The sequence below is a fragment of the Aythya marila genome, assembly GCF_965140915.1.
Source record: "Aythya marila genome assembly, chromosome: 1".
NCBI lineage: Eukaryota > Metazoa > Chordata > Aves > Anseriformes > Anatidae > Aythya > Aythya marila.
In genome coordinates this window covers 124,952,922-124,980,890 of record NC_139042.1, presented here as the reverse complement: position 1 = coordinate 124,980,890, position 27,969 = coordinate 124,952,922, and the positions used below count along the sequence as shown (strand labels likewise).

General features: G+C 42.9%; 1 protein-coding gene across 1 annotated transcript; it reads right to left on the bottom strand.

Moving 5' to 3' along the window:
• Window positions 1-27,251, bottom strand: FAM131B (family with sequence similarity 131 member B). Its single transcript, XM_082784290.1, has 7 exons — window positions 26,999-27,251; window positions 7,394-7,503; window positions 5,913-5,948; window positions 2,265-2,358; window positions 1,475-1,672; window positions 1,005-1,148; window positions 1-582 (listed from the first exon to the last, which is right to left on the bottom strand). The coding sequence occupies exons 1-7, from the start codon at window positions 27,024-27,026 to the stop codon at window positions 38-40; spliced, it is 1,155 nt and encodes a 384-aa protein (XP_082640416.1). The 5' UTR covers window positions 27,027-27,251; the 3' UTR covers window positions 1-37.
• Window positions 27,252-27,969: the final 718 nt, after the last annotated feature.

Sequence of the window (27,969 nt, the reverse complement as noted above, 5' to 3'; positions counted from 1 at the left end):
TCTTTGTTCAGCATTAATGAAAATTTCACAAAAAGCATCAGTTGTTTGTTTCTCCCTCTTCCTCATCAAAGGATTGAACCCCAGAGGAGGTGACATCTGAGACTTTGCGGCTCAGAGCAGCATGTTCCAGCTCCTCTCGAGGAGACAGAGATTCCAGGTCCCGGCATACTACATCATCCTCCTCTGGAGAGGGCTTCTTGTTTATGAGAGGAGCCTTCTCCAGCTGTGGGTGCCCTTCGTCCTCAACATGGTCCTCCATGTAGGTGCTGGACTCAGCCCCATCCCCACCCTGAGCAGTCTGCAGGGGCCACACATGGACCAGCCCTGTGCTCTGGATGAAGTTTTGCTCCTGCTGCTGTGGCTGCAGCTGTTGCTGCTGGAGAAGACCACTCTGGATCAAAATACTTTCCTGAAGGTTTGTCTGAGACTCATCGAAATTCTGGCCTAGGTAGGAGCCAGTTGCTGGAGAAGCGATGAGGGACTGGTCACTGGTCTCCCAGGCATCAGATGAACCTAAGCAATACATGCCCTGTGAGACATAGGAATGAGGCCAGCTATCATACTGTGTCTGGGCCATATGCTCTGCAGGAAAAGGAAGGAAACAACAGACAGTTAGACACGGTAATCCAAGCTGGTTCATTCAGATAGCTTGGATGTCTGTAAATGGTACTGTATTGGACAGGGTTGATAAATCGTTTTGAGGAGAGGAGGGTGAAGAGGAGAGGCAGTACTAGGCAGTAGGCATATGAACATGACTATACCCACAAGCAACTGCAAGAGCTAGTGGCTCTCCACAGTTGTGCCCAAAAAGCCAAAGGAACTGGGCTTTGGAGCCTCTCTGCTAATGTCAGATTCCTTGGGGTGCAAATAGGTGATGCCTCTGCTAGATTCCAACCCTGGAATTTGACACTGCAGAATAAAACAGGGCAGATGGAAGTACAGTGACATGACACCAAGAGCAGAAAAGGGGTCTTTCAAGATTAGCAAGAGGTGCTGGAGCTCACCTTGGCTCTCCATTAGCTCCTGATAGTTCTCAGAGTAGTTGCCTGCTGGATTCTCCTGATTTGAGTTTACACTCACATCCTCACCATCCATAGAGGACCAGGCCATGAGAGTCGCCTCTGATATAGCAAATTGCTCCATCACTCCTGTACCAAAAGAGACGTGGAGGGGGAGCAGTGATGCATGAATGCCTCCACCTTTCACCACCCTCTTAAATCTTACCTCTTGGTCCCTCTGTCCCACTATGGTCCAATATCAGCAATGCCCATCACCCATAGTTGGCCCTTGCTGTCTACACTTTGCATGCCATTGACAATACTCCAACCACAGTCTCTCATCTCCTTCTGCCACCTGAACCACCCAGAGACATTCCTAAGTGTGTTTTTTGAGGATCCTGCACATTGGTATCCCAGTGATTCTGCTCTGGGCCATCCCAACCAACCCAATTCACATGCAAAAAAGTCAGAACTACCTGCAAGGAATCGGGCCTCCTTTTCACCGTCACTCAGGTCTGAGTAGGCATCAGCATCTTTGCGTGCTGTCTCATGCGTGTGCTGCTGCTGCTGGCTGTTACCTTTACCCCAGCCTTGCCATTCAATCATGTGAGCCACACGGCCTTGGCCCATAGCCGTTGGCTTTGTGACATGGTCCTTCATGCTGCGGGATATCCCTAAGGGGCCAGACATTAGAAAACAAGGAGGGGCTATTACACAGCTCCAAGGTTGTTTGCCTCTCTGTTTACCTCTCTTGGAAGTGGGGTTTCTCCCCTCCTTTCCTGACAGGGTTCAGGCCTTGGGTTGGGCGTCTCCCACCTTTCACTGTATCCCTCTCCAGGAGAGTTTCTCCATCTGTCCTTGGACTGGTTCTCAGGAGGGGGAAAAAGAGGAAACCCCAAATATGAAAGACCATTTCCTTCCTTGCCTAGAATCCATTTGGGACAGAGTTGGGCATGAGTGATGAAACCTGGAAGTGAACAAACTAAGAAATAGAAAATGGGGTTAAACCCAAGACAGTTTGAGGGGAAACAATTGAGGATGTCTGAGCTGGGGTGCGTGGTGAGAAGCAAAATCTGTTTCTTGGAAAGTGCAAAAGCTAAGAGATTTCTATATCTCTAACCATGGTGGTAGAGGCTGCTCTAAGGCCTAGAAAAGGCATGAGTAAGAAGGGAGCAGTTGGGAAAGCAACAGGGAGCTATAAGAAGAGGCCTTGAAGGCTTGTGGAAAGAAGCTGCCAAGGATAAACCCAGGTTTTAAGGACCTCACCAGAGAAAGACGATTTAGCCAAAGCCCCAATCCCATAAGCATTGGAGTTGCGTTTCAGCTTGGGGAGGATGGAGGTCGTATCTTCCATGGAGAGCTGAAAAGAGAGAGAATATGAAGAAATATATAGAGGAAGATGAAAAGAAAGTGAATGGAAGTAAGATATCAGTTTAAGAATTCCAGAAGGTAGAGGGAAGATGAAGAGCAGAAGCAAGCAACAAGAAAGGGCAAAAGAGGAGATGAAAAAATTAGAAGCTATTTAACCAACATTTGATAGTGCATAGCTGTGGGACTGAGTGAGGCAAGGTCAGTGGCAGAGACAGAAGCAGGCTGTGAGAGGCCTCCCTTTGGCTGCTGCCAGTCCTCTATGGACATGCTGCACTGTTCTTGCTCTTCGTCAGAGAGGCAAAGCATGGCTGATGGACAACCAGGGAGCTTACAGTGAGGAGCTGACAATGTGATAGGCAAGACACACCAATATGCATTGCACTACAGATATTATTTTATATGTTGCTTTTGGTGTTAATTTCCTCTCATATTTTACATGGTCTTAAAATGAACATGACTATATCAGTGGTGCATCTTGTTTCATTCAAGCACCTACAACTACTAGTAAAGAAATGAGGTCAATTCCAGTAAATTTCACTCTATTCTCTTTCTTCATCCTAAATCCCTGAATAACAAGGACAGGCAGCAGTCATAAACACAATAAAACACAGTTTCTCAAGATGAATTCATCAGGCTTCTTCAAAGATGCCAGGCATTGCATTTGAGGCTAAATTTTCATAAGGGCTAAAGAAGCATTGCTTTTGCTCTTCATTTCAGCCTCTAAAACTCAAGTCCACCATGTTCATACTCAGCATCCAAACACAAAGATACTCAAAAGTAGTGACCATGACAGTGGAAATTTTAAAACCTGATCTGAAGCAACCATTTGGCCATAGGTATAGACCTCATGAAAGCTGAGAGGAGCAGGAAGTCAAATAATCTCAGACAGTCAAATAATTGGAGGCAAAGACAAGCATTGATATCAAACTGCATATAATCCCAGTCAATTGCCAATCTAAGAGAGATGAGTTTCTCTGAAAACTGAGTGTAAATGTAGTGAGTGAGGCATTCTGTAACTTAGCAGCCAGGAATGAGTGTGTGTGACACATAACCTGAAGCTATCAGAAAGCAGGGAAGAACAATAAAAAAGGTAAGGTGTAGCTTAGAACACAGCTTGTTCCATTGTGCACTTCCTTTGATGATGAAGCTGGTTAAAGAATGCCAGTCTATGCCCCCACTGGTCATTCTTGCCTGGGCACTGCTGTTCAGTATCTGTCCATTTGTATCAAAACAGCCTGAGGACTCTGCTATGATAAACCTAATGAAAATGACCTAGAACAGAAAGCATCTGCAGGAGGTCTCTGCCACTCCAAGGCTGAACAGCTATGGCAGAAAGGCAGGAATGAATAGGAAGAGAAGGAAATTCATGAGCCAGCATTGATGCCAAAGATATACAGAATTACACTGAGAAAGAGAAAGAGACACATTGAGAAAGGACTTGACGGATTCAGAATAGGCTAGAAAATTGGAAATTGCAAGTAAGAAAACTATCTTCTACTGTCTTTAAGGAAACATGACCTTGTGTACCTTGCTTTCAGGTAGACAGAAATGCAATGAGGAAAAAAAAAAAAGTGGTAAAGTTCTTCTAGTAAACTGCTGTATGCTGTGTAATTTTCCTGCTCAATGTGTTTCTCTAAGCAAAAGAGACTAAGCAAAACATCCCAAGCCATAAGTGCCACAATGGATGAGATGTCAGTAGTAAGGGTTGGTGTATTGGGTTTATGTGGCAAAGGTTTGGTAGCAGAGGTGTTACAGGGGTGACATCTGTAAGAAGAGCCCCAAAGTTGCCCCGTGTTAGATAAAAGACAGTTGCAGTCAGCTCTGAAAAAGACCTGCTGCTGGCAGAGCTGACCCCACAAGCAATGCTAGTTGTGCCTCTGGGAGAGCATATTTAAGAAAGGGGAAAAAAACTGCTGCACAACAGCAGCTGGGAGAGAGAGAAATGAGAAACAGCCCTGCAGACACCAAGGTCAGTGAAGGAGGGGGAGGAGGTGCTCCAGGTGTCATAGCAGAAGTTCCTCTGCAGCCCATGGAGGAGCCCCTGGTGGAGCAGGTGGATGTGGCCTGGAGGAAGCTGTGGCCCATGGAGAGCCTCCGCAGGAGCAGGCTCCGGGCCAGAGCGGCAACCTGTGGAGAGGAGCCCACACAGGAGCAGGGGGTCTGGGGGGAGCTGCCACCCATGGGGGACCCGTGTTGGAGCACTCTGCTCCTGAAGGACCTCTCCCCATGGTACAGACCCATATGGGAGCAGTTCTTGAAGAGCTGAAGCCTGTGGAATGCCCACATAGAGGACTGTATCTCATGGGAGGGACCCCACACTGCAGCAGGGGAAGAGAGTGACCTGAAGGAGTGGAGTGGCAGAGATGAAGTGTCATGGACTGACCACAGGCCCCATTCCCTCTTCCCCTACACCACTCAGGGGGAGGAGGTAGAAGAGCGCTGATGGGAGTGGGTGGGAAGCTGTTTTTAGTTTGCTTTCAGTTTCTCACTGTTCTAGTCTGCTAGTGATATGCAATAAGTTATATTAATCTCCCTGTGTTGAGTCTGTTTTGCCAGTGACAGTAATTAGTGAGCAATCTAAATTAGTGAGCAATCTAAAATCTCAATCCTTGAACCCTTTTCTATTGTATTTTCTCCCCCTCTTCTTTTAAGGAGGGGGAGTGAGAGAGCAGTTGTGGTGGAGTTTAGCTGCTCAGCAGGGTAAAAACACCACAGTTGGTTAAAAAGGCAAATCCCCTCAGCTTTCAGTGACCCAAGTGCTCTCAAATCACAGAGAACCAGAAAATGACACACATTTAAAAAGTATCTGAAACCTGAAATTGCTTACAACTGCCAAAAACTTGGCTTCTAATCCTACCTTTCAAAATGTATAAAACTATCAACACTAATTTATGGGAAGATACTTTTAAGTATCTTTTTTAAGTATCTTAAGTATCTCGGCCAGAAAGAATAGTTTGGTAGCACTAATAGAAATTATTCCCTTTTCAGGATACTCTTTTTGCGCTAGTGGAAAAAAAAAATAAATCATGGCATAGGTGTTAAGAGCATCAAGGAACATATGTTATTAAAATATTTGTTTGTTTCTTCTTCCACTTATTAGCTAAAGTTAAGTTGTGCTGACCATCTTCCTCAGGGGACTGTAAAAAATGTCTTTACTTCTGTATGTAGCTGAAAATTATAAGATACATTTCTTCCAAAGTCCTGGAAAAGATCAAAGACTACTGATTTTTTAAACTTGTTGGATATACTTCTTCTTTATCTAACAGTGCCAAGAAATATCACAAAGAAAATATCAGAAATTACACACATTTATCCCAGAGAGATAAAGGCAACTTAAAAGCCACCTGCAGATCTAAATATCTTGTGAGACAGAAGCACATCAAAATTCATCAGCATCCTCTGAATCTTAGACAATGCTCAGAATTTCAGTGGCAGTGAAGACTTTCATTCATGTTTCCATTCTGATTGCCACTATAACTAATAAAAGACAAATCCTGGGCTTTCTATGACTAGAATATGAACAGTAGTGTGGTGCATACTCACATTGATACCATCCCAGGAGAAATCTGTCCGTGTTTGCTAAAGAAACCAAAAATGGACATGATGTTAGTGTAATGAACAAGTTGCAAACAGCTATGCATCTCTCCAAGTAGTTTGCCATAATCAACAGCCGGTACTCTAGCTGATAGATTAAAAAAACTTGTGTCTTTCAAGCTGGCTTATTCCCTTTTGCTGGATGTGGTGACTGTAGGTACAATGGTATTTGGAAGTATGCAAGTAAATATGAAGATAAAAAAGTACGAGAGGGAGAAATACAAACACCTTTAAGACTCCCCTTCTTACAACTTTTCGTTGCTAAATACTGCAGCTGGAATCTCTGTATGGGAGGTGCATCCCTCAGGCTAACACAAGGAGGAGCTACACTACCTATCTATTTTTACTGTATGATAGCAAGTTACAGAATGATTTTCTTCCAAAATTATTTTTGCTTGTAGTCTTTCAGTTTGTCCACTCTGACCCACTTTCCCTTTGCAAAACAGATCCCTTGCCCATACCAGTCATTACAGCAACAATTCATAGTGCATTTCCTTCAGCTGGGAGGACTCGCATCTCAACATCTTGGCTTGGGGATGTGAACGCTCAGGAAAATTTAGATGAATTGATTACAGCTATGGTAATTTACATAAATCAAAATGTTTCATGAGATATGGTTTATACTCATTGGCTTTAAAATCTGTATTTGATTTTAACTGAGTTTTCCATACAAGGTTAGGCTCCACTATTTCTGTCATGATTTTGTGAAACTCCAAGATTCTTAGAGTTACATGCCAAGCCAGCAAAGTGTAATAAGGAAATAAAGTATTAAAAGGAAATAAAATACCAATACATTAGTACTTTGTAAGATTAGGCAAATTGTATGTTATTTGTGAACATTCTTTGTGATTTCCCAAATGTTATTTGTTGATATTTTTATTAACCAGGACTGCATATTCTGAACCTTACAAAGCTGAAAATTCAGGTATCTAAACTGCAATAATTCAGAGCAGGAAATGAATCAGCCCTTGACTAAACACTAAATCAATTGGCAGTGAGTTACTAGTGAATGCATTCCTAAAAATCAAAATGGAGACAAATGTTTCTTCAGAAGATTCTATGGCTATACTGCAGAAGCTGGGACATAGTGCTGGATATTTCAGTGAATCCATTATTCAAGGAATGCAGACCTACAGGCTTGTCAGAACTGCCACAGTCTTATTCATGTTCTGTTCTGCCTCTGTTGTGAGTGGTTAAAAACATCTTTACGTGCAAACTCTTACTCACTCTGGATATTCAAAAGAGTGACTCAACTCTACTCAACACAAGCCAAACTGCACAGATACGGAGGTCTGATCCTTGGGTGCACACTGACATCCTAGTCCCCTCCCACATGATGCCCCAGTGATAAACAACATGCATTTCTAAACTCAGAAAGAATCATATATTTCTGATTCCCCTGGATAAGTGTGTCTGGGACAAGCACTCACCTCAGTGGAAGGACGGTGGAAGCTGCTGCCATGCAGTGAACTGGTGCTGTCCATATTGATTTGGTCCACATCTTTCAGTCCTTTCCAGTCTACTGCAATCACCTCATTTCCTGCAGGAACATATCTAGTCAGGCTTCCAAATGCCACTGACTTAAATGTGTTTTAAGAGTCTTAAAAGCCAAGTCAGCTTAGCATACAGAAGAATCACTGACTTTAAGGCCATAATGGCCTTAAACCAAACCTGATTTTTATCAAACCATCTGTACATCATTAACTATTACATTTCACAAGGATATCTCCATATGAAGACCAGTCATTTGTGTTGCTCTAAAGCAGAATGTATGCTTGGCTAAAGCATAGCTTCCCAGAAGAAAAGAATCTAGTCATGATGTGTGACAGAAATAACCAATTCTTTTGATATCCTGTTCAATATTAAGCCATCATTACTTAAAAAGGCATTTCTTCTTTTTAATTTGAAATGGTTTGGCTTCAGCTTAGAGGTGCTGGTCCTTGCTTTGCCTTTCTCAGAAAGATTAAAGAGTTTTTTAATACCTGCTGTTACGTTTCAGAAAAGTTATTCATACATTTGACTTTCTTCTTGACGTATCAAATAGACTGAGATCCTTAGGTTTCTTATTGTATAGCATTTTTCCATCCCCCTTAATAAATTGTTTATTATTTTTAAAGACATCTAAATTTGACATCTAAATTTTTTTAGTTCTTCAAAATGAAGACATGAAACCATGCATAGTAATACAGGACTCCTATAACCCATTCTGCTAATAAAGGTAAAAACAACTGGCTGCTCCTCATCATATTAACCCATTGTGCCATAACCTTGCAGTAGACTCTCATGTTCAGCTGTTTGTTCACTGAGATCCCTATGCATTCAGCACAGTTTTCTGGGATTGGCACCCATTCAAAAGCAGAATCTGTGCTGTTTGATTTTAGATGCATTTTAATACAACTTAAAGGATTAAATAAAAATAAATGTTAATAACGTAAAATAGGAATGATAAAATTGAAAGAATAAATATAAAAACCAAAATGATTAATACTAAATTTTAATATAAGTGAAACTAAATGCAAACTTCATATAGCCAAGTATCAAGACTGTTCTGTATGACCTCTCTGTCCATATAGCTATTTACTGTGCCTTCAATCCTTGTTCCATCTCAAACTAAAAAACATTTTATTTCTGCATCCATGGAGGAGAAGGTTATACTGTGCTTAAAACAGCCTTTTGCAATCTAGCAAGAAACAGAGCTCCAATAATGATCATTGATTCCTGGATCAATTGTGTAATCTCTAGTCTATTTAAAATATATATTACTAAATGTGAATGGTGCTATTTTCATTAGCATTTTGCTTTTTATTTGCTCTTTGTCGCAAATTTCTTTGCCACAGACACATGAAAACCCTGTTGCTTTTTCTAGCATCTGGCACATTTACACTGGTTTGTCACTACCTGGGTAGAGATTTTCTGACAGGCAAGAGGTATTGTGCAATCCTCTGCCCTACACAGGCCTGTAGGAGGCATGTAGGCATTTATGGGTGGGAAGCCTGAGGCATTCATCAGCTAGAATTCAAAATGCAAATAAGTTAATTTGGTCTTTTAAAAAAGGCTAAGCTTGGTAAGTCAGAAAACAGCAGAAAGCAAGTATTATTTGATTTAGTGTCCACCACATCTTCACACCTCATCACTTTCTGCTGTGTAAGAAAATCTCCTTCTCAAAGGATCAAGTCATACTTTCTCCTCCACACATTAAATATGTTTCTGTTCATTGGGATAATTGTAACTGAGTGCTTTAATAGCATCCCCAATGTGCTTCTGATTGGCTAAGTAAAACAGAAACTATTCATGGAACTTAAAAGAAAAAAAAAATCCATAGTGTCTGCTACAAAGCCAAGCATTAGAAGTCAAACATAGCCTGATTTCAGGAGGTAGCAGGATTTGGCATTAATGAACATGACAAAGACTACCTTTCAAGGTTGTGATCATCTTGACTGATTTTCCTATCAAGTACATGCATGTATTTGTCCTTACTGAGCTCCATTATTTACTTCTAATTGTGATTACCATTAACCATGATCAATTCATGAGCTAGAAGTATACAGCTGAAATTGTTTTCAATTCTGATTGGATCATTCAGCATCTATCCACAGTCACCCTCCCTCCTTTGCAGGGTATGTCACATCATTTAATACAAGCTTATCTGCACACCCACAAAGAAGCACAGAGAGACAATGGCAGAAGGTGGGATCCAAATAGTACCCTGGCAGGCTGCTCCCAGGCACAGAACAGGAACCATCATCCTATCAAAGTCATGTCTCAATACACCCAGAGGCTCATAGGGTGACAACAGCAGGTGGAAACCCAAGTTGTGCACTCACACGAAGGGACACCCTGTCTGGACCCCTCACAAGGGTTGTTGCATAGACAGCCTCAGCCCCATGGTTCAGAAACAGTGCCCATGAAGATAAGGCAGGGGAAAAGGTTCTCTAAAGCAACTTTGAAACTGAGGGAGGTGTTCATATGCCATGGAATATGGGACCTACTATTGGATGTAGGAGAAGAGCATTTAAGGATTGCAGTAGATTTATGAGATGTTTAGGGGTAGAACCAATGGGAGGGAAAGCGTGGGATCGAGGTGGCTTGGGGAGGAATGTATGTATATATGTTGCGTATGCATGCTTGTGTGTATGCTACTCAGCCTTGCTACTCACTGCAGCTGGTGACATGGAGCTACAGCAACCTTGCCGCTACTGGATTCATCTCTGCTCATGGGCTTCAAGTGCCCATTTATAAGGGCACTTGAGGTTGTGCACGAGCTTTCCAGCGGATCTGGAGGTATCTCCACTCAGGCCTTGGCAGGTCCCCAAGGCCAGGCTGCCAAAACTTCCTCTAAATCCTGGTGTGCAGTGCCTGTATGGGACAGTTACCTCACTTTTCTCTGGCTGTGGAGTACAGCTGCAACTAGCTCACCCCAAGCAGTCAGTTCTTGTATCGTTACATAAAGCTTTGATACATCATTGCTACCTTCTACACAAGCTTTTATTATGCTTTGTCCTTCCTATTTGGCAGCAGTTTCATTTTTCTGTTTTGTTTTGTGGCAGACAGCACTACTCCCTGCAAGACTGAGCAATCTTGAATTTGTCAAAGCAAGAGAGGGTGCTCTGGTGTGTGCTTGGATTCAAGTGAGAGGGACAAGGCCATAGTGGGCCCACTCATGGGCTGCTCATTCCTAATGTGGCTGAAGAGCTATTAGGTTTGGCATTAAAATCAAAGCTAGAAACATCTCTAGCAAAGGAAAGTCTCTGATAGAGCCTTGAGAAGCCCAGCTGCGAGTCCCAGGTGCATCAGCTATAAGTTTTGCTGTTGGCTTAAAATAAATGTATTTGATCTTCCTTGAGCTGGGAAAGGGTAGAGGGTAGAAGCTGGTGGAGGGCAAGAAAGGGGAACCACAAGGAAGTGCAAATCTGGAGAGTGCACATAAAGGAAGGAGTGCGGGGGCTGAATGTCATCAAAGTGAGCCAATGAATTCAACAGAGGTCAGTGGAAGGTTGAAATTGGAGTTAGGTGTAGGAGTGGGTGCCTACTTCTGCTTATTGGGATTCGGTTGCCTCTTGTAGAGGCAGCTCCTGCTCCTTCACTCCATCAATAACTCTCTGTCACACCAGAAGGGGAGAGCTGAGGCGTTCCTGCTGCAGAGCTGATATAGACAATGATGCTGGAGAGGCAGAAGAGGTGCTACCACTCCAAAGCAGAAGGCAAAAGTACAGAAGCCTTCATTACAGACTTCAACAGCAGTGCCATAGCTGTTTTATTTCCATTTATCCTGTTTCATTCCTGTACTCTCAGTTGTTTCTGAACATAGTGCTGTGACACTACTGTAAGTCTACACATCCTGGCACACAGAGTAAAACAGGCTGCAGCACTGTTCTGAAAATGCTCTGCAAGGACCCCTCAGACACAGAGATAGAGAGAGACTAACCTCAGGCAGACAGGTGCTCAATACAGGCAACTCGACAGCCGCAAAGTTTGGCAAAAGACATTCAATTTTTGATCTCAATACTGGTAGCACACTGATAGTTTCCATTTTTGTACAGTGTGTATAGAAAAAGCACAGAGGAATTTTGTTTTTCCTTGCACTTTTAAAAGTTGTTGCTTTTTTTGTTTTGTTTTGTTTTTAACATCATAAATTCCATCTTTTCCCTGAAAGACTCAGTAGATGACTGAAGAATAAGTAGGAAGCTAAATATAAGAAGCAGTAAAATGAAACCAACACAGTTGAAATACATAAATATACTAAGTGACAGTGTTTACAGATCAAAGTTGCTTTGTATTTTTAACACAAATTTAATTTAAAAAAAATCTGACAGACGCATATCTAGAAAGCTGTATCCATCACAACTGAAGAAATGTTTCTACTCTAGCCCTCTAAGCCTTTGGGGGAAAGACAATCCCTCTGCTCTTTACAGCACTGCTTAAGTAAAAATAAAGATTTAATTTTAAGTCAGACATTTCTAAATAATAAATATGAAAAACATTTTAAAAGGAAAAAAATAGATGAGGGAAACAAAATACCAAGATGCCTCCCCCTGCTTTTTTAAGCATGGTAACTATGGACTCACAAATTAGAAAATGTATTTTCTAAAATTCACAAGTAATATGAAATAGCAACTATTTTTAAGAATGCACTGGAAAACTCCAAGAATCCATCTGGATGACTGTATCCCACGTTGCTGATGTAATATTAATTATTACTTTTTTTTTTTTTTTTCTTATTTGGAGCCCATTTTGATGAATACTTCGACTTCTCATGGAGACATAAAATATCTTGAACATATTTCAGTTTCTTTTTATTTCTGTGATCATAGGAAATTCATCTGGTTTTGAATTACTTATCTATTGTAATGTTAAAAAGTCTATTATATTTGGGTTTCCTTTTGCAATTTCTCAATCCTATTACTACTGTGCATTCATTGACAGTGTATTTGATATGTATGCCTGTATTTTGTTCATTTAACAAGGTACTTGCTTGAATTGCACACCTGCATCTATGCAGAAGCCTTTAATAACCTATTTTGTTGCAACTTCTGTGTTGAATGCTCAAAATCTCTTATTTGTCTTCTATGTTTTGTTTTGCACTGAATAGAACAATATAGCTTTAGAGTCCTAAATTTTCTTCTTTTTTTTCCAATGCAATGCTGGTGAAGATACACACTATATACTAAACATATATTTGTGTCAATCGCTTTCAGATGTGTTGTCAATTAACATAAGAAACACATTAATTATACAATGAGTTTCCAGCGCTGTTATTATCCACTGTTAGCAAACCATCTTCTGTTTTTCAAGTTTTACTTTCCGCAGAGAGCAGAAACATTATCATTCGATATTGGTAGGCAACTTTAATGTTGGTAAACACCAATATTTAGAGTAAATGGTTCAATTATTTCTTTCCACTCCTTTCTTTACCCTGAATGACTAAGAAAGCAACAAATGTAATTGCAGTAATTATGATCAGTATTTAAATTGTACTTTCCCCAATATCAATTTTGGAGGAGCTGTTAACTCCCTTGAGGGTACAGAGGCCTTGCAGAGAGATCTTGACAAATTAGAGGGATGGGCAATCATCAGCAATATGGAGTTTAACAAAAGCAAGTGACAGATTCTGCACATGGGACTCAGCAACCCTGGATATAAGTACAGACTGGGAGATGAGAGGCTGGGGAGCAGCCCCACCAGAGGGTTTTGATCAATGGCAAGTTGAATATGAGTCAACAGTGTATGCTGGGGTCCATCAAGCACGACATTGCTAGCTGGTTCAGGGAAGTCACTGTCATGCTGTACTCTGCACTGGTGCAGCCTCACCTCAAATACCATGTGCAGTTTTGGGTGCCACAATATAATACATAAAACTCTTAGAGAGTGTCCAAAGGAAGGCTATGAAGTTGGAGAAGGGTCTGGAGGGCAAGTCATATGAGGAGTGGCAGAAGTCACTTGGTTTGTTCAGCCTATAGAAGAGGAGACTGAGGGGCAACTTCATGGTGGCCTACAGCTTTCCTCATGAGGGGAGCAGAGGGGCAGGCAGCAATCTCTTTTCTGTGGTGACCAGCAACAGGATCAGAGGGAATGACAACAAGCTGCAACAGGCTGGATATCAGGAAAAGTTTCTTCACCGAGAGGGTGGTTGGATGCTGGAACAGGCTCCCCTGGGAAGTGGTCACAGCAGCAAGCCTGTCAGAGTTCAAGAATCATTTGGACAATGCTCTCAGACATATGGTTTGATTTTTGGGTGGTCCTGTGTGGAGCCAGGAGCTAGACTCCATGATCCCTGTGGGTCCCTTCCAACTCAGTATATTCTATGATTCTCTGAATTTTCATTATACTCGTGGAAGTGTAATATCTTTGTCTAATAGAACACCTTCATGTCCTGTCAAACGTGGTTGAAATGAAATAAGTGGAAGCTACTGGAAAGTACTGACAGATGGACAGATAGTGTATCACAGGACCCTTTTTCTTCCCTGTGTGCTTTACAGAAAGCTGTTGAAAGCTAGCCTAAAGGGCAACATAGAGGAAAGGAATAAGCCTCTGTGCCAAGTGAAGTGTTCCTGAGCTGAACCTCAGATGAAAGCATTCAGATTCTCCCAGATAAAGCTCAGAAATCAAACTGAGTTATTTGCACAACTCTATGAGCATGGATAAGGAAACATAGAAAGTGGTTAGCTGTTGGCTTTTTCAGAATGTAGATAGCAACTGAACCACTTGTGGAAGGTGAATATTAAAATGCCTGTTTTCATGGATGAGAGTGGGTTGAGCAGTGTAGTGCTCTTCAAAGCATCTTGGTCTCCACAAAACAGATGTCTCAGAAATTTTTGATCAAAAATGAAAACATCTACAGTTCTGAGATGTCTGTAGGATTAGGCATCAGACAGGCAGTTCTTCTTCAGGATCTTTGCTTTGAATTTGGGTAACCTAAATTATTTCCCAGACCATTCTGATTCCTTCTGCAGGTAGGTCCCTTTTCAGAGCTGTTTAGGAAATAGAATTAAGGAACAAAGCTCCAAGACCAACATTTTCCTTCTTGACTGGAAGCATTTTCAAACCAATTCTAAAGGTTACTGTACACCATGTCCTTGCAACTAAAAAGAGCTGAACACTGAGCCTAATGTTACACACATACAGCTCTGTTCTGAGAAGCAGTCATGTCATTTAAGCTAAGGAGATACTGCAAAATGGAACACATCCAATTAACACAACAACAACAAAAAATCTCAAAGACCTGTCTCATTTGCAGAACAAGTATCAGCCAGCATGAACAGCAGCGATGGATTTATCCTCATTCTTCAGTGCTTCTCTGAAGTGCAGAGAATGTGTCCCCAGGGGCCTCATTCAGCACAGTAAGTATGAAAACGTCAATATGAACAAAGGTAACAGCCTTTTTTATTTTTTTCTTTTTTTTGGCGGGCCTGTAGCCAACATTGCAGAAGTAATATGCAGCAGGCAATTTCATATCTTGCTCTCCCTATGTATTTAAATTTTAATCTCTGTGATTGTCACATGACACTGAGCACTGTTTTAGAGAATAAGAATATCATTAGTTGTGACATCTATGTTCTGTAGCTTCATCTCTACCAGTGAGAAAGACGGACCATCCCAGCTACTCACCAGGAGTCAACTGGCAAATCGCAATGCACCTTTCTCCCTGCACTCTGGAGCAGGAAGAGAAAGAAAGGTTTCACTACCATCTCAGGTTCTGCAACACACAGAAGGACTTGGAGAAGGGACAGCACAGAACCTTTCCGCTACCCAACTGTCCCCTTTACCCTTTTCTCCCCTCACCCTGATGTTACCATTTTACATATGAAAAACACATGTGAGCCCCCCTACCCTTTCTTTTCCTATAGGCTCTCCCATTCACACCATAGCCTTCCCCAGGCTCTCTTTTCCTCCTTAGCACCTCTGTGCATTCTTTGTGTTCTGTTTTTCTGCCCCTACCTGTCTCCAGGACAGCCCTGATCCATGCTCTGCCCTCCAGCACTACCTGTGGAGCCCAGGCCTTTTCCCCTTGCACAGTCCACTCCTCTCTTCCCAACTTCCAGCCTTTCTGCACCCTTCTGGACCCTCTCCCAAATATTATTACAAACACCCAGATACCCAACCCCATTGCCCTGCCTGTGTGGAGAAGATAGGACAGACTGAGAAAGGGTGGTTGTTGACCCCAGGGACTTCTCCCAGACCTTCTTTTTCCCCTCAGCCGGTGGGGTAGGCAGCACCACTGCCAATATGATGTCAACAAGCCCAAGACAAGACTCCACTGCTGAATCTTCAGGCCCACTATCATTCTCCAGTCAGCAAGACAAGTTAGATGAAGAAGCAGAACAAGAGTTTGCTTAAAACACCAGCACACAGGGGCAACTACCACCTAACAGTTTCAGGCTCCTTTCTCCCTACCTGTCCCTGCTCAGTTTGGGGGTATCACTTTGGAAACTCCAAAGTATACAGCCAGGTGGCTACATCCTTCTCCACCACAGCCACCACACACTTAGCCACAGTCCTCATCAACCACCTCATTTTGGAACAGCTGTATTGGTCAGAACCACTTCCTTCTACAGACAGGAGGCATGAAGACTGCTGCCTCCCTCTTATCACTCTCTCCTGCCAAAACAAAGTGTGGGAGTTGCTAGAGGCAGGCATGCCATGACAATGGCCACCAAAGCATAGCAGATTTTCTTTCTGCCAACAGAAGCCACTCTGTGGGAAGCAACAGGCAAAGGACTTCAGTTGGAGGCTCTTCTTCCTCCTCAAGCTTCTGTAAATCCTGGGTGTAGAGGTGATCCTAACTTTGTCTCTCCCCTCCTCCCAATGCTGCTCTCCTCACGCTCCTATTCTTTGCCCTGAAGAAGGTGGTGTTTCTCATCAGCCCCTTCCTGCAAAGGGTATCTCTCTCTGCCAGTGATCCATCCAGATGCTGGTGGCTGTACATGGCATGATGGAGAGCTGCAGAATCTTTTATCATTTAACATCAGGAATCTTCTTGTACATCCACAGCTCCTCCAGGGACATTTAGGGCTTTCCCTGCAGAGCCTGGGACACTTATGCATTGGCTGCTTTCTGGCCCAGAAATGGATCACTGGCCAGTGAGAAATGGAAGTGGTCACAACATAAGCAGATACCCACTCTAGCTGTGGGGAATCCCACACAGGGAGGCAGAGAGTTGTTTACAGGGAAAAATCATTTCCTTTCATGCCGCCTACCTCTGTGCTTTAATGCCTGGAAAAGCATATGGATAGTATCTCTGTGGGCCTGATATCTCCCATCCCTTAAGAGGAGACAGATCTCTTCCAGAGGAGGCCACTTCAGGTCACAGTTGGACCCTCAAAGACAGCCAAGAGGGCAGAGCTGGCCACAGCTGGCTGAGGTGAACAAGGCCATTGCTGTCATTCCTCTGTGACAGCCCTTCTACAGGATCTCAGAATGGTTCCCCCTCTTTGCATCTTCAGTCACTCCAGTTAGCACTGAATCTAGCATCCTTAGCCAGTGGGGGAACAAGCCACTACCTTTGCTAACTGCTGAAGATTAACTGCTCTGGGAAGAAGATGCAGCTGACCCTTGCCATGGCAGACAACAACCTCATCTTCATCAATGAGGACCGTGTTCAAGGAGGGAAGGGGAGCCAGGCAGCAGAGTGCTTCCCTGTAACCTAGGGACCATAGTTCTCTCTACAGAACTTGCTGGCATACAACTGAGATGTCTGTCATTCTACACCACTGATACAAGAGGCCTCTTGCAAAGCCTTCTTGACTTTTACAAGGCCCTCCTCAGAACCCAGAAGCTCTCTGGTGCAATCAGGTCCCTCATGATCACCAACAAGGAGGAATGTCTTTGTTGAGTCCCTGCTTCATAAAACCCACCTCCACATGTAGGCAGAAACCTCCTCACTGCATAGAAGCATGGCTCCTGCAGCATCAGCAAAACTGAGGAGCACTGGGTCTATGGTCAGTGAGACTGGGTCAACCCCACATTGTTTGCCTGGTATGCGGCATCAAACACCCGGATTATATCAACAACTCCAACCTCAGGCAAGTCCCACAGGAGGGTAGCCCCCTCCAACTCCTACTTCCATCGAGCTCCTTCTGAAGCCTTGGCCCTTGACTCCCTGTCCAGCCTACACATCACTCTAGTAAGCTTTGAAAACCAGATGACCTCCCTTGAGAACACTTCTATGCATTCATGCTTCAACTGCTTCACTTTCTTACTGTCACATCCCATACAGATATATGGTTGTAGAACAACTCCTTGTCAGGAGAGGATGAGAAACCCCAGTAGCTAGTTTCTAGTCTGTCTAATTCTATGGCCCACTTGGAACATCAGAGGGAACACCCTGCATCAAGCACCTAAGTTTATTCACAGGATCCCCCACCTCCTGTTTCTTCTGCAATGAGAGACAGACTGGCACCAGTGTATACCAGGCATGTAAGTCTTTGGACCCCTCCAGAACTTGTTACTTAGATTCTGGATGCTCTTCTTAACAAATTTGTTGTACAGCTCCCATCTCAAGCCATACTGAATTCTGATCCTTCTTAATCAACTTTCCTCTGTTTCTCACCAAGCTGGCTATCTGCAGCTGCAGGAGGAGGAAAACCCAGGATCCCAGCAACTAGAGCAACTAGGAGTCCTACTTCTATTCCCTTGTTCTAGGTAGGACATCACTAGGAAGTATCCACTAGTCGCTGTATACCATGGAAGTACAGAAGAGCTCTACTCATTGCTCTGCTCTGGTTCTATATTTTTCTATTTTTAGTCTGTTAGTCTTTACTCTGTTCTAATTTTATCCCTCCTTTTTTGCCACCAACAATTCTCTTTTTATTCCTCCTGGTTTCTTTCCTTCACTGTCTTTATTTTTTTTTTTTTTTTTTTTGGGGGGGGGGAGGAGAATCAGGGGGGGAAAGTAAGCATTTAGTAATTGTTTGGTATCAGTATTAGTTCGTCCCTCAGATGGGAGTGGATATATAAGAAATAATAAAAGAAAAGGAGAAACAGTAGTGATTTTTTCCTACAATACTTCTCTTAACTTCCAAGTAATTTATACCTCCAGTAGTTCCTGAAACAGATTTTGTCTCTGTATTTAGTCACCTTTAAGGGATTTTTCTTCTATTAATCTATTCATTTTCTAAACCAAAGAAATCTTTTTTGTACCCATAGCACCCTATAACAATAGTTCTTCTTTTTAAGTATACATTATGTGAAAAATGCTAGCTCTTATTTGTTTGAAACTTGCCATTTTGGTTTCATTTGATGTGTAGTATCTATCTTTAAAAAGAATAATAAAATATTCTTCTCTGTTTGTTTTCTCCATGTTATTCATATTGTAGAGAAAATTCATGACCTTAAAGATATCTGTCATAACTTGCCCTCATCATCTGTTTTCCAGACTTGAGAAATCCCTATCTATATGGCTCCCAAAACATAAGCCACACCATACCTTGATTGTCTTTGCTGCCTTTTCTGAATCTTTTCCAGTTCAGTTACATCCTTTCTGAAACAGGATTGAACAATCAAAAACAACACATGGTATTCAAAATATGGGCACAGCATGGATTTACACATAGTAGAATAATGCCGTTTGTCATTTTATTTTCTACTTTTTTCCTAGTTATTAACATTTGATTGACATTATCGCTGCTACTAAGAATTAAGTTTTCTATTATAACTTCAAGATTTCTTTTTGGAATGGAAATAGTCAACTCAGAACCTTCATCATTGCTAATGTAACACTATAATTGTTTTATTGTGCATCAGTTTACATTCATCTACAACAAATTTCACCCATAATTTTAACCCCTAATTATTCAGTATTGTGACATCCTTTTGTAAATCTCTGCACTCAGCTTCAATTGCTCCCCCAAATAATTTACCCTCATTATGGTATTTTATCTCATTAGTTGCCCCCTGTTTCACACCATTCATGGATACGCACATCTGAAAAAGATCCCTGTGAAAACTGGCCATTTCTTGCTAATCTTTTTTTTTTTTTTTTTAATACTATCGTTACCCATGTAATTAATAAGTTTAGGAACTTTCCTTTGATCCGACAGCAGAAAGGCTGTCTTTAGCAGCCCTTACAAATGTGCTTTGGAAATCCAAGTAGACTATAGCCACTGGATCTCCTTTGTTTACGCTTTCTAAGACATATATTGCTTGTTGAGGCTTTCTAAGACATACAAGGCATGTTTTGCCTCAACAGTAGCATTAGCTTTTCCTTAGTATATCTTACTTGTCCATGCATGCACTAGTGCTGTTCTTTAGAGCAACATTTATTAGCTTGCCTGGCATGCATATCTTGTTGACTAGCTTATAGTTTCCTACATCTCAAAATCTGTTTACAAACAGGCATCACATCACCTAACTTCCAATCTTCTTGTACTAAAGTAATTGCAAGACTTTACATATCACAATCAGTAGTTCACTTTTTTCGGAGTCAAATTCCTCCAAGACTTGTTATTCTTTTGTCTACCTACTTTACAACCATATTCACCAAGGCTTCAATTTGATCTTCTGATGTATCCGCAGCATGGAAAGAGTCCAGAGGATAAGCCTCCATAAATTCCACCACAACAACCAGATGCAAATATGTATTATTTGATTTTTTTTTTTTTAATTTGTATGCTTGTTTTTTGTTATGGTCTTAATCTCTCTGAGTCACCTAAAGCCTCATTAGTAACAACATTATGCACTAAATACTGATCATTGCACAAGGCAAATTACTTAACTTTTACAGGCTCTTTGACTGGCTTCTAGAGCAAATATTTAATTTTTGCATCGCATTCAGATTTCTTACCAGGCTACATGTATGGTTAACTGAAGTCCATGTTACTACTAAGTTTACTGCCTTGACAGCCTCGTTGATCTTCCTGTAGCTGTCACTGTTTCCTGTCACCAACCTGACCGGTGACATTAAGTGGCTAGTAGTACAATCCCTAAAACTATTTTTCCCTATTTAGGTCTGGAACATTAATCCATATGCTAGCTATTTGGATCACCAAATTACTTTCTCTACTTCAGCTAATAGTTTTTGCACTGCAACTTTCCCCACAAACTGTCTGATCAGCATCTGTAGTTACAAACTCATCTTCCCAGGATATAGAAACTATGTGTCCTTTCATAAATCTAGTACACTCCTGGACTTGAGAACTTGTAGCTTAAACTCACAAAGAAACATCCCTGTATCTAATCTGACCTCCTTAAAGTAAATGAGGCTAAAGGTATTCCCTTTGTTAATTATATTTTCCATTTCTGCACTTAAATACAGTAAAAAAAAAAATTAGAAAAGTCTTTATTTTTATGTGTTTAGGTGACTGAGAACTCAGCACAATTCTTGGTAAATTATTCCAATAGTTAAGTATTTTTACTATTTGATTTTTTGCTTTAGTTCCAGTCTATATGTGTCCACTGTCTTTCCATTGCATCTTAACTGTTCTCTGCTAGGCTGAAGACTCACATTGTTCTGATGCTTATTCTTCATTCAAACACTTAAAAACTGTCATCAAGTTACCCCTGTAAGTTTTTATTCACGGCTCACATATTTATTTTCTGATGATTATTTTTGCAGCACTTCTCAAAGTGAGAATAATGAAATTAGATTTTTTTTTCACAAATGCCAAATACAGAAAAAGTATAACTTTCTCTCTTCTGTTCAATATTCAGCTCTTCATAGATCAAAGAACCACATTAGCTTCTTTGGCTGCAGCATCACAATAGAAGCTGTTGATCTACTGATTATCTGTTCAGACATCTCTAATCTTTTTTCAGTGTGACTGCTTTCTAACATAGAGCTCTGGTTCGGGACATATTATTCACACTCTGTCAATAGATGTATGAACTCATATTTAGTCAGACAAATGCACACTGTTAGTCAAGATATTACAAATGAATTAAACTGTTCTACATGTATATCAGTGATTTATCCTTTTCATTTGTATTTGTATTTTTGGCAATTCATCCAATCTTCTTAGATTCTGTTAAGCTTATCAATATTTTAGATTTCTGTGTTAAATCACAGGGTACTGACAACTATATTGAGAAATGTAAAATCACATAAGAAACACAACTTTTTCAAAAATGATTATTTGTTGCTATTTTGATGCACCATATGTACCACATTTATATAATATTAGTAAAAGAATCATGCGGTACTAAGTTGGTTACTAACTGATCGTTGTTTTATCTTTTACCAATCTAGTATTTTAGATTTATTACTATGATCATAGGTGAAGTTACTTCTATCATTGGAGTATTTGACTGCAGAGAGTCTCATACAAGTCATGATATAAAGTCAGCTTAATGGGATCTGTTTTGAATAAAGCCATTCTTGTCTGTCATGTTGTCCTTCTAATATTTTACTGGGAATTATATCAGATTGACAAAATAAGTACCTAGGTTATCTCGCTCTTTCAAGACTTATTGGAGGAAAAAAAAAATACTACAGTTCTGCCTTTTTATTTGACTCTCTAAAAACTCTTAAGTGCTAGTTATCTAGAACTAGCTGTTTTAAGTATCAGTCTGACATCATCACTGTTTGTTGTTGAAAAACATACTTATTAAATAAGCTGAAAACTATTTTTCTCCTACTTCCCCCCAAGAAAACAGGCAAAAAATATGCATTGAGCGGGTCAATTTTTCTGCTTCAATACACATCAGTCTATAGAAGTCACTGACTCCCAGCTCTCTCAAGACAATTCATTACTTCAGTTTTCCCATCAGCTCCTTTGCAATTTCTCTCATAATTCTCCCAACTTACTGCCTCTAAGAGTTAACAGACTCAGTATGTTGTCCTTCAGTTCTACTCCCCAAGATCACATCAGTAGAACTGTACACATACACACACACACACACAAAAGGAGTTTTAGGACAATCAGCAACATGCTGAATACAGTTTACCTATACTAGTGACTGTTGCTGATAAATATAATTTACACTTGTTCTTTAGAATGCTTTCAAACTAGTCTTATGCAACTGGCCTCTTTGTTAGTTCTTTCCCAACAACTTTGAAACCACTAACTTAAACCTGACAAGAGAGATAGAGGTCTCAGAGACGATCATTTTGTAGACACATCATGACAACTGGCTGCTAGGTCAGGGACAGAGTCTCTGTTCAGATTCTTATTGGCAGAAATGAGCTCTTAATCCCAGAGCTCTTTGGTTGACTTTTTACAGTGATCAAATTGAGAAATGCTCAAAAGAAGAAAAGTTAGACTGGGAAGAAGCAGAACTAATGAAGTGAGACCAAGCACAAAGCAGTCTGATCTGGTAGGAAAGGTGTTCCTTTGCCCCCTTTTCTGTTTTTCTCTCCCTTGGCTATGAGAGGAACAAGATACCCAGATGCCCTTCTTCATGTATTCCCACCCTTTTTACCACATTGCCTTTGATATAGAGGTTTCTACACAGAGCCCTGTGCTCCTTCCACCTCTTTGCATGCAAGTAAACAAATGTATTTTGCCCCAATGTCATGACTCAGTTTCCTTCTGCATCACCTTTTGCTCTCCTAGACCTCTCCCTCTCTTTATTTCTTTTCGCTGGCTTACTTGTATGTTGAAGGGGAAGGAAGGACGAAGGAACCAGACACTGGCTCTCCCTGATATGTACTGTATACACTACGCTTGCCACACCAGATCTCACTCCACACAACCTTCAGATCTGTTGGGGGATGAACGAGGAGGAAAATGAAGGGGGGGTTCACTGATTCCCCTAGCAGCTTACCCCCACTCTTGTCAGTCTCTTATCATGCTCCCACTCTGCTGAATCTGAAGTAGACAGATTGGAAGTGTGTGGTCTTTGGCTTCATTTCTCCTACCGTGGATGCTATGAGCCACTCATTTACACTTTGTACAGCACAGCCAGTGAGAAAGCAATGTTAAAAGTGTAGGCTTCTTCAACTAGTACCTGCATTGCTTCTCCCTCTGACAGTATACTGACCTTTCCGTGTAGAGGGAAGCGCAGCAAGCTAGCTAGCTAGATTTAGCATGTCAGATTTGACCCAGAGACCAACAAATTAAGAGCACTACCTTTTCCAATCTGCATGGTCTATACATTGACTGATGCTCTGTGCACAAGCCTAAACCAGCTAACACTTGAGCTGCTTTTTTGCACAATTGCCATACTAAGCAAACATTGGGAGGACTTCAGCCGACAGCTGGGGTTATTATAGTGAGGTAAGGGAGTCTGTGTCACATAGTATTCTAAGCAGCTAAAGGAAAGCAGTGATAGGTGGGAAAAGTATAGTAGGAATGTATTAACAATACGTAGAAGCTTGCAGTCCTCTGACAGCACATGACTGAAGCACTGGATCAAATCTGATTCAGAAAGTCAACCCCTCCACGCTTTAAGTCTTAAACATAGGATCATGGGATAATTCCAATTAGAAGACACCTCTTGAGGTACAAACTCCTGCTTAAAGCAGAGTCAGCTATGAGTTTAGGCCAGGTTACTCAGAGCTTTACCCAATCTGGTCTGAAAACCTCAAAGAATGGACACTGCACAACCTATCTGGGAAACCTGTTCCTATGCTTGATACTCTTCATGGTCAAGAAGTTTTCTGATATCCAGTGTGAGCATCTCTATTTTCTCCCCACACACTCCAAAAGCACTATTAGATTTTAATTTCTTTAAATAGTTTTCCACCATTTCACGTCACTTCACAAAACATGTTTGTTGCAGGCTTTCACTCAAAGACGTCAAAGAAATTAGAGACACCACTGGGCAAAACAGAGAGTATTCTTGAGCATAATAGGTTTGAGCTTTCCATTCATTTAAATCTCTTCAAGGAAATAAGAGAGATCTTGTCACACTAGTCAGAACAATCAATTTTTTTAATGTCTAAACTATGGTCAAAGGTACACTTGCAATGTATTCAGAACTGAATTGGAATACATTCAGACATTCAGGTCTGAAATATCCTACATTTATCTAATTCAGTTACTAAAAATAATCAAGCTGATCTTTGCATGTAGTTGGAACTCAAATATCTACAAGTTTCTGGCTGGATTTTGCAACTTTAACTGTCCAGCAACCTCAGTGAAAACCTTTTTTACATACACTGAAATTAAGTCCCAGTTATTGTGAGAGTCACTAGGCAGCTCTCTGGGAACTACACTGGAGCGAGTAATTATCACCAATATACAGATCTGACCTCTAGGCAGTATCAGAGGCAGAATATCAGAGGCATATATCGGAGGCAGAAGTCAACTGTGATGCTTAAAAGGGCTCTGGATTGTTGTGTAGTTGACATAATGCCATGTAACAGAAAGCACATGTATGACATCAGTGTGTGAGTGGCTGCATCTGTGGAGAAGGTGAATGGGTATCCACTTAGCCTTTAAGATGACTTTTCAACTTTCCTCATACTTTAGGGAATCCAAATTTGATCATCACCTTTGTGACTTCTGGTGTCCCCTATAACACTAAAAGATGTTATATGACTTCCACTTCAGTCTTATATGTATGGAGCTGCTCTGCTAGGAACCTCTCAATTACTTTTCCCAGGGAGAAATAACAGGAAAACTCATGTTTAGGAAAGAAAATATGAAGTTTCACATCATTAAATGTGCAAACTATGACATGTAGCTAGATCATAACAATATGTCCCTGCAGGAGACAGAGAAATCATGTGGTTTGCTTAAAACTGGAACGGAAAAAGGTCCAGAGCAAGCTCAGGGCACAATCCTTCACTGGTCCCCATGTGGTGAATAAACTAAATGTGACTGATTATGAGCTTTCTAGCACTAATTCTGAATTAGAAACCTGCTACATGAAAATTCCAAGGTAAAGCCAACAGAAGTGTACCTTGCTTCGCCTACCTCTGGGATCTCCATGGTCTTGGAAAGGCAATACAGGGCTTGTATATTAAACTAGTTCTGCAAAAATCTAACCAGTTACACCATACAACAAGAACACAAAGCTCTACTCATGCTAGGGCATTATTTTCCAACCATATCCTAGGATTACAACAAGATATATATGAATATATATCTACGATGTATATATATGAATGATACTTGAAATAGGTTAGTTATACGGCCTTTGTGTAACAGATACCAGGTCAGAAATCATAAAAATGCTGGCACACACAGGAACAAATACCTTCATGGTTAAGTATGAAAGCCATGCATCATTCTGAAGTTGAGTGGATGCTACCAGATTGTGTGTTAATTATTTATTTGAAGAGCATTGTGGGGAGATGGACCAAGAATTAAAGCTACCTGTACAACATGCACTGTTAAAAGTGGTGTAGATTATTTGTTGGCCAAGAGGATAATAATACCCTCAGCAGTGTGCACATGTAGAGGATATGGGAAAGGGAAGCAGTACATGTTTTGACACATTACAGTATACAGACCCAGGTGATTTTGAAAAATCTTAACAGTGAACTTTGCCATGTGAACATTACAGAAAACATAAAAGATCTCTTCAGGTCATGAGGACATCCAACCGGTAAGAAACATAGGCTAAATGTGGGAATTATATCCCAAGGTAGAAACTGTAGTCTCTAGTTTAAAGTTTGCTTCTAGAGGAGTATATGGCCCCCTGGAAGTGCTCACAGAGGACTTTCCTACCAATCCAAGAAGTGTCACAGCATCAGGCTTTGACAGAGTCGCTCAGATTTATTTTGGGGATCTTGCTCAATTTGTTTGCTCTCAAAAGTTTCATTTTCCTACTTATGTCACAGTGCCTGTGTGCTTCATGGGCTTGAGGTCTTCCACCAAATGAGCTGTTTTTGTCTCAGAGAGTGTTTTGTTGAGTTAAATGGCATATCTCTATGCATCTGTCTGATGTCTTTACATGTGGTTTGCATAGAAAGAAATTTTTCCGTGGGGAGGAAAGTGTGCCACTGGACGCTGCTTTTATCTACAGAGACCTGCATTTAGAGATCCATGGATTTTTTTGGTATTCACATATGTGTAGGAAGACAGAGCTAGGTTTACATAGCCTAAGGGCTTGGGATTCTCTCCTGAAAAATAAGCGTGGCCGGGTGGAAATACGCTATTCCTCCCACTGTGTCCCCTCGCCATGGCTCTGCAAGGAGGAAGGGAGGGATTCCGTTTTGTTTGCTGTTCTCCACTGAAGTCTCCGTAGGGGGAAGGGGGGGGGAGAGAAGACGTGCAGATCATGCAGTGTTACGTACACTCGGATAACAAGAACCCGTTACCGTGCAAGGGAAGCAGCCTCCGGCTGCCTGATCCCGCGTCGGGAGGCACGCCCCGCACCCCCCCCAACCCCCTGGGGGGCACCGCACCGACCCCGCACGCTCCGCGACCTTCCTCCGGGGGTGACCGGGGAGATGCCCCCCGCCGCCCCCGCAGCCCCGGGCTCGCCCCGCTCCCAGCACCGAGGCCGGCGGCGCCCCTCGCCCCTCGGGGCACCGGGCTAGGGGGGAGCGGGGGGGTCGTCGTGCGCAGCTAATGGCGCTGAGCGGGCCCTCGGCGGCCAGGATGGGCGCTGCGCAGGGCGACCCGCGTCCCACCGTCGCTCGGTTATAACCGGGGAGGGACTGCGACCGCCCGAGCATCCTCTAGCGCCGTCCCCGCCAACGCCTTCCTCACCCACGGTGCGGGATCCGATGCAGCCCATCACTCCGGGAAGAGGCGGCAGCCTCGGCAGCCGGGAGGAGGAGGAGAAGGAGGTGGAGGAGGAGGAGGAAGGCGGCGGGGGAGGTCGGAGAGGAGCCGGTCCCTTCAGCGGCAAACGCCGGGGCGGCCCAGCCGGGACCGGCGCGGGGTCATGGTCAGGTGCGAGCGCCGGCTGCCCCCGCCGGGGAGACGCAGGCGGGAGGGGACTCCGCCGGCCGGGCTGTCATCTGCCCCGGCTCCGCTTCCCGTGCCGAGCCCTCGCCGCGGCTGCGCCCCTGCCTCCGCCGTGCGCCTGCCTCCGCCGTGCCGCCCCTCCGCCCGCTCCCCCCGGCGGCTCCCCGACGGATTGGGTAAACAGCCCCGGCCCGGCAGCACCGCAACGATTGGCTGCAGGACCGGGGAGGCAGGGCCGTGCCGAGCCGTGCCGAGCCGGGCCGGGCTGTGCCGGGCCGAGCCGGGCCGGGGGGCGGCCGCGCGTCCACCCCGCGGAGAGCGGCACCGGGCTTGGCGGGGCGGAGCGGGGCGGGGTGGGACCGGGGCCTGCCCGCAGTAGGGGCGGGCGGAGGGGGCCCCTCCTGGCTGCCGGGGCAGCGCCCGGTACAGGTGAGCGGCGGGCGGGGGGGAGCGGGGAGCGGCAGCGCCCCCGGAAGGAGAAGCGAGGGGCGCGGAGATGCCGCGGGTGGATGGAGGCGGCTGGACGGGCCCTCGGCGGCTCGCCGCGGTTTCCCGGTAACTACACTTGCAGGTTTGATTCAATTAAAGGATGCTCTCCTCCCCCCCCAGCGGCCGGCGGCTCCCTGGAGGGCTGTGGATGTGCAGGTGCAGATCTGCAGCAGCGGTACCCGCTTCCCAGCCCTCTGCGAAACGGTGAAAGGAGCAGGCTTAGCCCTGTGGAATAAAAAGGCTTTTCCTTCAAGCTCCCTGCTACCATGGCAGGGGGGGAC

Bases quoted from the DNA above. Each gene is read 5' to 3' on its own strand.
- FAM131B (XM_082784290.1), bottom strand. From the start codon at position 27,026: ATGGGCTGCATCGGATCCCGCACCGTGG. The intron at 5,949-7,393 runs GTGAGTGCTTGT...TGGTTTCTTTAG, and splicing joins TCCACCGTCCTTCCACTGAG to CAAACACGGACAGATTTCTC. The intron at 2,359-5,912 runs GTGAGTATGCAC...CTCTCTTTTCAG, and splicing joins TCTCCTGGGATGGTATCAAT to CTCTCCATGGAAGATACGAC.